Genomic DNA, 13340 nt, shown 5'->3' with positions numbered 1-13340 from the left:
TTAGTTGCTCTGAGGCATGTGGTATCTTCCCGGACCAGGGATTGAACTCATGTCCCCTACATTGGCAGGTGGATTCTTAACCACTGTGCCACCAGGGAAGCCCTGCATGGGTTTTCTAAAACCACACATTTGGGGAACTAGGAAAGCAGTGGGGAATTAAGTTAACTCATCTTTTTGATCTTGTGAAGTTTCTTTATATTCCCTATTTGAAAAAAAACTCAGTAGTAAATCAACGTGAAACTGACATTAAATCAAATCCAAATCATCGTTCCTATGACTCTTCTAATTGAGACCAACCTGTGGACTCCCTACCTGAACAGCCAACTAAGTAGAATAAATCACATAGACTACTACAAAAGGTAGCGTGGATGAATTGTAGAAATGGAACTAATATCTGAAGCTGTGTTCTGACGTGTTTCTAAAGTGTGTTTTTGAGGTCAGGCGAAGCAATTTATGACTTGGGTAAAGAGATGTTATCTGAACGTTGGTCAGGGCTAGCATTTCCTTGGAATTTGCTCGGTCCAGTGTTTTTCTAAGTTTGTCCATTCAAGCCCTAAGTGGTCCCTCAGAGGCCACCTGAGTGGATGGGGGAAAGCAAGCAATTGAGGCCTTACATTATTCACCCTTGCATCAGCTGATGTAGCTTCACTTTTACCTGTTTTATATAATGGGATTCTGAGTAAGATTGGTTTCTAAAAAAAAGTAAAGTAGCACTCAGGGGCCCAAAAGTAAAAGTATAATTGAAAATAGTTTAGAGCAGGAACAATTGAAATAGGCATGGTCAAAAATTAAGAAAACCTGGACTTCCTAGGTGGCACAGTGTTTAAGAATCTGCCTGCCAATGCAGGGGACATGGGTTCAAGCCCTGCTCTGGGAAGATTCCGCATGCCACAGAGCAACTAAGCCTGTGCGCCACAACTATTGAGCCTGTGCTCTAGAGCCCGTGAGCCACAACTATTGATCCCATGTGCCACAACTACTGAAGCCCACACGCCTAGAGCCTGTGCTCCACAACAAGAGAAGCCACTATAATGAGGAGCCTGCGCACCACAATGAAGAGTAGCCCCCGCTCTCAGCAACTAGAGAAAGCCCGTGTGCAGCAACAAAGACCCAATACAGCCAATAAATAAATAAAAGAAATAAATTTATTTTTTAAAAAAAGTTAAGAAAACCAGTAAGAAATGGTGAGACACACCTCAATGAGCAGCAGCAGGAGTTACTTTATATCTAGTTGGGCTAGTGCCTGAAGGGGAAAGAAAAAGGAGCAGTTAACCAGAATCCAGAGAGAGCTATGAGAGAGAGCTGCAGGACAGGAGCTCTGATCTTCAAGAGGGAACATTTAGAAAACACTTAGATGTGAAAGAGAAGGTACCAAGGACTATATGTCCCGTCCTCATTTCCTTCCCAGCTTCTGGATTTCCTTCTTGTGCTTTCCATTGGCCCAACTCAATGAGGAGCCAAAAGGCATGGGAGCCTATGGATGTAGTAAGTCCCCTACATACGAGCCTTCAAGTTGCAAACTTTCAAAGATGCGAAGGTGCATTCGCATGTCCAATCACGTAAATTAGTTCACGTGTCTGGCGTATATTGTGCATGCATCCTCTACAAGTGGTTGTGCCTTTGTGTACTTTACTGTACAGTACTGTATACGGTACAGTAGTACGGTATCTTTATTTCAAGCCCAGGATATCTGGAAGCAAGCGTAAAAGCTGTGGTGATGTAGATGGCACTGCTAAGAAGTGCCAGCTGTTGCACTGTACTACTGCACTTTTCAAGATACTGTACTGTAAGATTAAAAATGTTTTCTTTATTTTTTTGCATTTGTTTCTTATGTATTATTTGTGTGACAAGTATTATAAACCTATTACAATACATCACTGTATAACTGATTTTGTTAATTGGGTACCTAGGCTAACTCTATTGGATTTACAAACAAATTGGACTTACAAACACACTCTTGGAACGGAACTCGTTTGTGTGTAGTGGATTTACTGTAGTGAGTGGATCAATTTCAACCTTAAGAGGCAGAGCAGGGGCTTCCCTGGTAGTGCAGTGGTTAAAAATCTGCCTGCCAATGCAGGGGACACGGGTTCAAGCCCTAGTCCAGGAAGATCCCATATGCCGCAGAGCAAATAAGCTGATGCGCCACAGCTACTGAGCCCATGCACTGCAACTACTGAAGTCACTGCAATGAGAAGCCCATGCACTGCAAGGAAGAGTAGCCCCTGCTCACCACAACTAGAGAAAGCCCACTCACAGCAATGAAGACACAACACAGCCAATTAATACGTTAATTAATTTTTTTAAAAAAGAGGCAGAGCAGTTAAGACCTCGTGTTAAATGGGAGTCAAACTCTCTTTCCTTTGGAGAAATGTTGGAAAATAAACTGGATTCTTTATGTTCATATATACTATATCTAAGCTATGAAGAGCAAAAAGCCTGTCCAGTACTAGACGTCATATCCACTGTCCATAGCTCTATGTTAAATATCATAGATGAGTTTGCTGAGGATCATAAGTTTGGAATTTATCCATGCCTACAAAGCTGTGATTCCTCTCCATACACTACACTGAAGGAAAATACAAAAATAATGGTCAGCATTTTAAAACTCTTTTCAATTACAAAATTCTGGAAATGGACGGTGGGGAATAGTTCCACAACAATGTGAATCTACTTAATGCCACTGAAGGGTACACTTAAAAGTGATTAAAACGACAAATTCTATGTTATGTATATTTTACCACAGTTTTTTTTTTTTTAAAGGAGAGAGAGGTTGGATACAGAGGAGGAAGTGTAAGATGTGACAATAGAAGCAAGATGTTGGGATGATGCAAGGAAGACATCATGAGCCAAGGAACACAGCCTCCAGGAGCTAGAAACATTCTCCCCTTGAGTCTCCAGAAGGAACCAGCCACTGAAGATACCCTGACTTAAGCCCAGTGAAACTGATTGCAGCCTTCTGACCTCTAGAACCGTAAGGTAACAAATTTGTGTTTTTTGTATGTTTGTCTGTTTGTTTTGGACTTGCCACATGGCATGTGGGATCTCTAGTCTCCCGACCAGGGATCAAAACTGTGTCCCCTGCAGTGGAAGAGTGGAGTCGTAACCACTGGACCACCAGGGAGTTCCCAAATTTGTGTTGTTTTTTAAAGTTGAATTCAGAGTTTATTGATTGTGATACAGTGTATAGTCAATATCTGTAAATAAGTTTTGGAAGATAGGAAGGGAGGAAAGGAGGCAAGGATGGAAGGAGGGAGGGAGAAAGGAAAATTTAAATTTCAGATCATGGACTTCCCAGGTGGCACAGTGGTTAAGAATCTGCCTGCCAATGCAGGGGACATGGGTTCAATCCCTGGTCCGGGAGGATTCCATATGCCACAGAACAACTAAGCCCGTACATCACAACTATTGAGCCTTGCTTTAGAGCCCGCAAGCCACATCTGCTGAGCCCATGTGCCACAACTACTGAAGCCCGTGCACCTAGAGCCTGTGCTCTGCAACAAGAGAAGCCACGGCACTGAGAAGCCCATGTACCACAACAAAGAGTAGCCCCCACTCTCTGCACTACAGAAAGCCCGTGCACAGTACCAAAAACTCAACACAGCCAAAAATATAAATAAATAAATAAATAATAAATTTCAGACCAGTTGTTGATAGTAACTTACTGGGTAAACTTTCCAAAACATGTGAATGTAGCCTCTTTTCCCCCTGATGGAGGTGATTTTAAACATATCTGGAAATTCTTTGACACTCCTGCCACCAAAATGCAGAGTCTAAATTGCCTTCCTTTGAAGATAGGCTGGACTTAGCAATTTGTTTCAAATGAATAGTCACTGTGTGACTTCTGAGGCTAGCATAAAGCTATTTAACAAATACAAGTGGAATATTTTATTATGTGATTGTTAGCTCAGTATGTCTTCCAAGAAGTTGCCTACTTTAGAAAATCATGTCATGAACTCAAACTTTAAGCTCCCAGTCATGAACTAGAACTACTCAACTTTGGAAGGACATTGCCAGAATGTATATAGAAGAGTGACTGGTATTATTAGTTGCTGATCTTAATAATTTGGCTAAAAAAGGTGGATTGCACCTACGTTTACTGCTACAAGACCATTATTATCCACCTCTCATACATTTTCAATGGGTTACTGGACACTCTTAGGGTCTCTATTACATGTTATTTATTTGCTGTTGATTCCAAAATCTGCAGTCTGGCTCTCTCTTCTACATATGAAACCCAAATATTTAACAGCCTCCTGGACAAATCCACTTCGATATCCCCCAGAATCCTCAAGCTCAGTTCAAAATGTCTAAACTCTAAACTGACTCATCATGTGCCTCTTCTGCCCACCCTCCACTCACTTCCCTATGACCTCCTCGGTTCCTGTACCATTGCTGGCACCATGCCCAAGCTAGAAATCTGCCATCTTTGTCTGTTCTCTTTTTATTTCTGCTCATATTTAATCACCCAGTCCTGTAAATTCTATCTCACATCACCCAATTTTCAAGTCACTCCTTTCTGACCTAGGAGTAACTCATCCCTGATCTTGATCTTGCATCCGTCTAATCAGTCCTCTACCATGCAGCTGGACTGATCTTACTAAAGCACAAACCTGATCTTCCTTATTCCCCTGCTTAAGCTTCCTTGCTAGTCCCCATCATTTTGAGGACAAAAACCCAAACTCCTCACTGTGATTTGCAAGACCTTCCATGCTTTTGCTCCAGCTCCCCCTCCCCCCATCACTTGACATTATTTTCCTTGCACTGTACACTTCAGGCATGTGGAACTATTGCAGTTTTCTGGCTCATCACAGTTTCTCCCTCACTTCCTGGCCATGACATATACTATTTCACTTGCCCCAACTGTTCCCTACATTCATCCTCCTTTTGTCTGTCTAATTCCTACTCATCCCAAACTCTCGCCCCACCCCAAACTAAGCTACATGGCCTATGTGTACCTCCATTTTGTACTCAATCCTATTAAGGGTGAAAAGGGAGCATCACAGACTCAAAAACACTCTAGGCTGCATGAAAAGCCTGTCCCTGAGGTGCATCATTCAACTATCTCCTCTTGTTCTGAATACAGACCCCTCAAATTTTCAATTATAATTGGCTTCCCAGGTAGTTTGTCTTTAAAGAGTAAATGCACTTATCCTGTCGAGGCAAGCAGAACAATCCACATGAATATTTTATTGGCCATCAAAAATTAATAAAATGACATTTCAGTCTCTGTAAGCTTGAATAAAATGAGATTGCCAAGAGAAGATTCTACTTTCAATGTGCTGACAAAAATTCAAGTTTTGAGCCTGCAAAGCAAAGATTCAGAGCTTGTACCACAGTGAATTTACCAATGTAAATAAACTTCCTAAGGTCTCCTGACAGCTAGCCAGCTGGCCTCCCTAGGTAGCATAATTAAAAAGATAAGCTGTATAGAATTTAGACCAACTGCACTTTCATCTCCTTGTATCATCTGACAGAAATTCAGTGATAGAAGATTCCAGAGGCCATCTAATTCAAACAGTATGTTGCTTAAGCCCATAGATTGCCTAGAATAGTCTGAAATCTAAAGTAGAGTATTATACTCAGGGCCCAAATAAACAGTCCATTGTAAAATAGTAATCTGAAAATGTCTTGCCACCGCAGGTAGCATGAGTGAAAAATGGGAGATAACAAAGTGCTTTACTTAATATAATTATTATTAATAGTTAAACTATTATTGGGTAAAAAGTATTCTAGGTGGAAGAGTCTCTCTGTCTCTCTTTCTCTCCCAGCTCACCCCCCTCTCCTCTATATCTATCGGTATTAAGGAGAAAGTTTTCTTTGCTAAGGGAGAAAAAATCTACCTGATAACTCAGGGCAATCACCTCATTCATGTTATCACTTCTAAATGATATTATAATAGTATACTTAATGTCAGCATTGCAAGATTACTTAAAAAATAACACATGGTACCCTTTTTAAAAGTGTTTTAAGAACCGTGCTTATGAGCTTCCTCTACAAGAGGGCAGACAGCAGTATCAAGCAGTATCAGCAGTATTGCATCTTGTGGAACTGAAAACCACAGCCACAGAAAGACAGAGAAAATGAAAAAGCAGAGGACTTTGTACCAGATGAAGGGACAAGCTAAAACCCCAGAAAAACAACTAAATGAAGAAGAGATAGGTACCCTTCCAGAAAAAGAATTCAGAATAATGGTGGTGAAAATGATCCAGGACTTTGAAAAAAGATTGGATGCAAAGATTGAAAAGTTTACCAAAGACCTAGAAGAATTAAAGAGCAAACAAAAAGAGATATGCAACACAGTAACTGAAATGAACAATACGCTAGAAGGAACAAATAGCAGGTTAACTGAGGCAGAAGGGCGAATAAGTGACCTGGAAGACAGAATGGTGAAAATCACTGATGCAGAAAAGAATAAGGAAAAAAGAATGAAAAGAACTGAAGACAGCCTAAGAAACCTCTGAGACAATGTTAAACGGACCAACATTCACATTATAGGGGTTCCAGAAGGAGAAGAGAGAGAGAAAGAACCCAAGAAAATATTGGAAGAGATTATAGTTGAAAACTTCCCTAACTTGGGAAAGGAAATAGCTACCCAAGTCCAGGAAGTGCAGAGAGTCCCAGGCAGGATAAACCCAAGGAGAAACACGCCAAGACATATAGTAGTCAAATTGACAAAAATTAAAGACAGAAAAATTATTAAAGGCAACAAGGGAAAAACGACAAATATACAAGGGGACTCCCATAAGGGTAACAGCTGATTTCTCAGCAGAAACTCTGCAAGCCAGAAGGGAGTGGCATGATCTACTTCAAGTGATGAAAGAGAGGAACCTACAACCAAGAATACTTGACCCAGCAAGGATCTCTTTCAGATTCAATGGAGAAATCAAAACCTTTACAGACAAGCAACAGCTAAGAGAATTCAGCACCACCAAACCAGCCCTACAACAAATGCTAAAGGAACTTCTCTAAGCGGGAAACATAAGGGAAGAAAAGGACCTACAAAAACACAAACAAAACAATTAAGAAAATGGTAATAGGAACATACATATTGATAATTACCTTGAATGTAAATGGACTAAATGCCCCAACCAAAAGACACAGACTGGCTGAATGGATACAAAAACAAGACCCATATATATGCTGTCTCCAAGAGACTCACTTCACACCTAGGGACACATACAGACAGAAAGTGAGGGGATGGAAAAAGATATTCCATGCAAATGAAAATCAAAAGAAAGCTGGAGTAGGAATATTCATATCAGATAAAATAGACTTTAAAATAAAAACTGTTACAAGAGACAAGAAAGGACATTACATAATGATCAAGGGATCCATCCAAGAAGAGGAGATAACAATTATAAATATATATGCACCCAAAATAGGAGCACTTCAATACATAAGGCAAATGCTAACAACTATGAAAGAGGAAATGCAAGGCAGAAATAGAGACACAGATGTAGAGAACAAACACATGGACACCAAGTGGGGAAAGCGGGGAGGGCTGGGGGGCAAACGAATTGGGAGATTGGGATACCAAATTGTACACTCTAAATATATGCTGTTTATTGTCTGTTAACTGTATCTCAATAAAAGTTCTTAAAAAAAAAAACAAAAAACTGTGCTTCTTACAGGTTAGTTGCAAAAAAATGGGATCCAAAAATATATTTTATTTGACAGATTTTGGTAAATATATCAAATGGATATTTAGTTGACAAAAAACAAGTAAACAAATTGATCTGAGAAGAAAATTAAAGAAAAATTTTAGGAAAATATAGTCTCCTTCTTCTCCCTTTCACCTTGCAGGGGCAGAAAACCTCTTCCTCTACTCTCTTAGCTCAAGTACCTGGGGAGGTGCAAATTAAACTAAGAGGTGCAAATTAAACTAACAAAATACAGATTAACAGGAGAAAGGGCATACAAGTTTTATTAATATTAATATTTACGTGTGTGATAACTTCACAAAAAAAGAAGTGAAAAATCCAAAGAAGTGGTTAGACTCAGAGGTTTATATATCATTTTAACAAATGGTGATACATTGTAGAGAAGTGACTAGACAAAGGAAAGGGAGTTTGGGCTTCTAGGGCAGATAAATTGTGGGGAAGTGACAAGAAAATATATGGGTAGAAGAAAGGGAGGATAAGTGTTATTTTAGTAAGTTTTGTTTATGCAGACTCATCTCAGTACCAGTTCTCCATCTCCAGTGTCATAAATTAATTAAAAAGGAGACCATTAATAAATTAATTAACAGTAGGCAATACCTTAGCAGCCTACATAAGGAAACCAAAACCTAAGCCTGAAATGCCTCAAGGTTAAGAAATCAAAACCTAAGGACAACCTATCACAAACAGCTAACTAGGCTTTCTCATTTAATGCAACTCCTTAAGCTATAGTTAATCAAATAATTTCCCTGCTTTGCTTCTGACTGTTCTCTGTAAAAGTCTTTTCCCTAGCTCCTGCTGGTGGAGTGTTTCCAATTACTTCCAATTGGGCATTGCCAAATTCAAATCAATTTTTGCTCAAATGTACCTTAAAATTTTAATATATCTCATCTTATCTTTGAACAAGCAATAAGGATAGCTCTCCTCTTCCTGGTACAGCAGAGGGGATAAATGTATACCTTGTTTTTAGGCAGAAAGAAAGAGGGTAGACAACTCTGTTTAAAAAAATAATCAAAGAAGACAATTTAAGGACTTCCCTGGTGGTGCAGTGGTTAAGAATCCACCTGCCAATGCAGGTGACGTGGGTTCGATCCCTGGTCTGGAAAGATCCCACATGCTGCAGAGCAACTAAGCCCCTGTGCCACAACTACTTAGCCTGTGCTTTAGAGTTTGTGAGCCACACTACTGAGCCCACGTGCAACAACTACTGAAGCCCATGTGCCTAGAGGCCACGCTCCACAACAAGAGAAGCTATTGTACTGAGAAGCCTGCATACCACAACAAAGAGTAGCCCCCACTCTCCACAACTAGAGAAAGCCTGCTCACAGCAATGAAGACCCAATGCAACCAATTAAATAAATAAATAAAATTTAAAAAATAAATAAAGAATAAAGAACAAGGAAGAGACAAATAAAAAATATCTGATGGGCTAGGACCATATAGTCAAACTTGTTTGGGTAAGAAGATCCAGGGTTGGCTTGGCATTTGAGGTTTGGCTGAATAAATATTCAACTGGCCCTCTGTATTCATGGGTTACACATCTGCAGATTCAACCAACCATGGACTGAAAATATTTGAAAAAAAGAAATTCCAGAAGGTTCCAAAAGGCAAAACTTAACATTTGCCACACTACTAAATTCTTTCTATGAGACGAGCATCACCCTGATAACAAAATCAGACAAAGAAGTCACACCAAAAAAGAAAACTGCAGGCCAATATCACTGATACAAACATAGATGCAAAAATTCTCAACAAAATATTAGCAAACTAAATTCAACAATACATTAAAAGGATCATATGCCATGATCAAGTAGGATTTAGCCCAGGGATGCAAGGATGGTTCAATAACCACAAATCAATCAATGTGATACACCATATTAACAAACTGAATGACTAAATTACGAGAGAAACTTATTAATGGAGACACCAACAACCTCAATGTGCAAAACAAATTTTACCCTTCATTATCATGCTTTACCTGGCAACCTCCTGTAACTGACCTCCTCCCACCAACACAGAGACACAGACATAGACTCACACATAATTACCTTTCTTTTACCTTTAGCTGAAGATGATCTTTCAACTGGTAGCTTAGGCCAACTAGGGAGTTATTCATTTCTCCCTGAGTATCTTCCATGTATACATGAGGAATACATGTTAATACACTTCTATTTGTTTTTATCTTATGAATCTGCCTTTTATTACAGGGTGTCTCAGCCAATAATTCAGAAGAGTAGAGGGAAAATTATTTTTCCTCCCCTACAGTTCACTCAAGAAACTACTACATGTGTTGCAATTGAATAGGAAGATCTTAGGATGAAATTTAAAGTTAATAATAAATAATTTAGTCTTATGATGAAAAATAAGACAAAATCATCTTTAAATCCTTTTATGTATTGAAGAAAAATTCTGAGATAGCATATGTTAAAAACTACAGGCCCAAAATGGTATCCCTTGTGCTAAAGCTAAATGCCAAACCTAGATTTAATAGCAACCTGCAGTGTTTTTTTTTTTTTGTTATTGTTTGTTTTTCTTAAGGTAATGTTGGTTTAAACATTATACAGTTGAACCTTGAAAATGGGTTTGAACTGTGAGGTTACACTTATATGTAGATTTTTTTTTTCAATAAATATATGGTCAACCCTCCCTATTTGCAGGCTTTACATCAGCAGATTCAACCAACCATGAACTGAAATTTCCATCCACTGTTGGTTGAATCTAAGGATGTAAAACCCACAGTTAATGGAGGGCCAGCTGTATTCATTGTACTATGCCATTTTGTATACAGAACTGGAGCATGTGTGTATACATAGGGGCTTCTAGGGGATACAGAGGGCTGACTGCATAAATTACATGTGTACAACATTATAATTCAACTTCCATATACACTACAGCATTCTTACTACCCAAAATCTAGTTTTATCTGCCCATACAATTGACCTTCTTATGTGTTTGTTTTCATTTTGTTTTGTTTTTTATATTTTAAATATAAGTGAAATCACATGGTAGTTGTCTTTCTTCATCTGACTTACTTCACTTATTATAATGCCTTCAAGGTTCATCCATACTGTTGAAAATGGCAACATTTCAGCTTTTTTTATTGGCTGAATATATTCCATTGTATATATGTACCACTTCTTCTTTATCCATTCATCCGTTGATGGGCACTTAGGTTGTTTCCGTATTTTAGCTATTGTAAATAATACTGAAATGAACATAGGGGTGCGTGTACCTTTTCTAATTAGTGTTTTCATATTCTTTGGATAAACACCTACAAGTGGAATAGCTGGATCATGTGGTACTTCTGCCAACTAAAGAATGCTGCTTGCCATTCAGCTCTATAAGCCTTGAATCATTAGCCACTGAAGCAGCTGACCTCTAACACACCCTCAAAGGAGTTCAGGGTGGAGGTCAGGAATGAGGGGAAACTGGCAGAATAGGCCTTCAAATAGATATTTTCAGGAGAAACTTTTTATAAACCTAGATTCTTTCATCTTTCCATACTTAGAAAAGCACTAAAACCATAAACTAAGATGTCTATTCCGCCTGACCATCAGCAACCTCCTACCAAGATGTGTGCTTGGTTGCATATACACCCTTCACCAAAATCACATATATACTGACCTCCCCTCTTACTTTGGAACAGTTTCTCAGAGGTATCTGAGAGTCTGTCTCTGGGGTTACAATCCTCAGTAAGACACTGAATAAACTTGACCCACAGCTTTTACATTGTGTGTTTGTTTGGTTTTTTAATTAATTAATTAATTAATTTTATTTATTGGCTGTGTTGGGTCTTCCTTGCTGCACACGGGCTTTCTCTGGTTGCTGTGAGCGGGGGCTATTCTTCATTGTTGTGCACAGGCTCCTCACTGGGGTGGCTTCTCTTGTTGTAGAGCACGGGCTCTAGGCGCGTGGACTTCAACAGTTGCAGCACATGGGCTCAATAGCTGTGGCTCGTGGGCTCTAGAGCGCAGGCTCAATAGTTGTGGTACACGGGCTTAGTTGCTCTGTGGCATGTGGGATCTTCCCGGAGCAGGACTTGAACCTGTGTCCCCTGCATTGGCAGGTGGATTCTTAACCACTGCACCACCTAGGAAGTCCCATTGTGCATTTTATTTTTTCAGCTCATGACTAAGTTTATTTAAGCCATCTCCTGCCACAAGCAAAGGGATGGAAGATCAGTATAATGGTCCCCAAGTATAATGGTCATCACTGGATACAAGAAGGTGAGTTTAAGGTCCCATACACTTTTCTGGTCCATGTGTGCAGAGTAATGGTGCAAACCAGCACTGTGGTCCCCACTGGGTAGTGGTCCAGGCTCTCTATTTATCTTCATAGCCAGTTGGAAGCGGATTCACATGCAGGTTATGGAATAGGGTATGGTTACCATCTCCCCAGGGAAAGGGCTTGGACCTGATGCGGAGATGGGGGTAGGCGATGAACTCGGGTCTCTCCTCCTCTCTGGGGTGCGACTTCAGGAAGACGTTCAGCATGCTCACTCCCACCCTGGGGAGCGCCACGAAGTAGGTGAAGGCCTTCCACATGCGAGCTGAGCCCTCCTTGCCATGGGAGCCACTCGACATTGGCCGGCTCAGCTGCAGCCAGGAGCGACCTACCAGCCGAGAAACCCGAGATCCCGCTGCAGCCGCCATCTTTGACCGGGATCACCGCAACGCCGGAAACGGAAGCCCCATTGTGCATTTTTTAAAGTCAACAGTTCTATTCTTAATTTTTTGAGAGACGTCCATAGTGGCTGCACCAACTTATATTCCCACCAACAGTGCAAGAATGTACCCTTTTCTCTACATTCTTGCCAACACTTGCTATTTCTTATCTTTTGGATAATAGCCATTCTAACAGACATGAGGTCATAGCTCACTGTGGTTTTGATTTACATTTCCCCAATAATTAGTGATGCTGAACATCTTTTCATGTGCTTGCTGACTATGTGTCTTCTTTGGAAAAATGCTGCTCAGATCCTCTGACCAATTTTAAATTGGGTTGTTTGTTTTTTATTGTTGTCATGTTGTTGTAGAACCCATGTTCATGTGCCCCATGCACAGTGAGGCCAAACAAACCAAAACATCAGAGTTTGGAGCAAAGAAAGTTTTATCAAAGGGCCAAGCAAGTGGACAGCTTATGCTCAAAGGAGCCAAACTCCCTGATGACTTTCAGGGAAAGGTTTTTAAAGGCAACATTTGCGGTGAGAGCTGCAGGGGGCATAACTTTCTTCTAATTGGTGGTGATATAACGGTGGTATTCCAGGAATCTCAATCATCAGCCTTCTTGTTCCAACCAGTCTGGGTCTCAGCATGTACTTACCATCCTCCACCTGGGTGGGGCCTTAGTTCCTGCATAAAAACTCAAAGATGCATCAGATTCTTATGTATATCCCTCAAGGAGGAACCAGGACTGTTTTATCACCAAACTATTGTTTCTTGACTGATTTTCCCTTGTTTGTGCATTCCCTCACTTCCCTAGCTAGCAACTGCTTGAATCTGCTCTTTAGAACTCAGGGAAGGCCTAGGAGACCAAAGCCTTTTTCTATAAGCAAGAAATGGGGGTCCCGGAAAGGTTTCTGTACCCAGAAGAGCCTCACAGAATCCTGCTCATTTTCAATTTCCTCTTTTCTTTCATAGTCCTCTATTCTGCAAGGAACAGGTACAGGACGAGAAAGGG

At 40.2% G+C, this 13340-nt stretch overlaps 1 protein-coding gene across 1 annotated transcript; it reads right to left on the bottom strand.

Annotated features, from left to right (window-relative positions):
* Positions 1–11786: 11786 nt before the first annotated feature.
* Positions 11787–12313, bottom strand: LOC130857364 (cytochrome c oxidase subunit 6A1, mitochondrial-like). Its single transcript, XM_057742977.1, has one exon. It carries the CDS (start codon positions 12311–12313, stop codon positions 11984–11986), a length of 330 nt encoding a protein of 109 aa, XP_057598960.1. The 3' UTR covers positions 11787–11983.
* Between the last annotated feature and the right edge of the window lie 1027 nt (positions 12314–13340).

The sequence above is a fragment of the Hippopotamus amphibius genome, chromosome 7 (genome assembly GCF_030028045.1).
Source record: "Hippopotamus amphibius kiboko isolate mHipAmp2 chromosome 7, mHipAmp2.hap2, whole genome shotgun sequence".
Classification (NCBI taxonomy): Eukaryota; Metazoa; Chordata; class Mammalia; order Artiodactyla; family Hippopotamidae; genus Hippopotamus; species Hippopotamus amphibius.
This window is presented reverse-complemented; position numbering and strand designations above follow the sequence as displayed.

Bases quoted from the DNA above. Each gene is read 5' to 3' on its own strand.
- LOC130857364 (XM_057742977.1), bottom strand. From the start codon at position 12,313: ATGGCGGCTGCAGCGGGATCTCGGGTTTCTCGGCTGGTAGGTCGCTCC.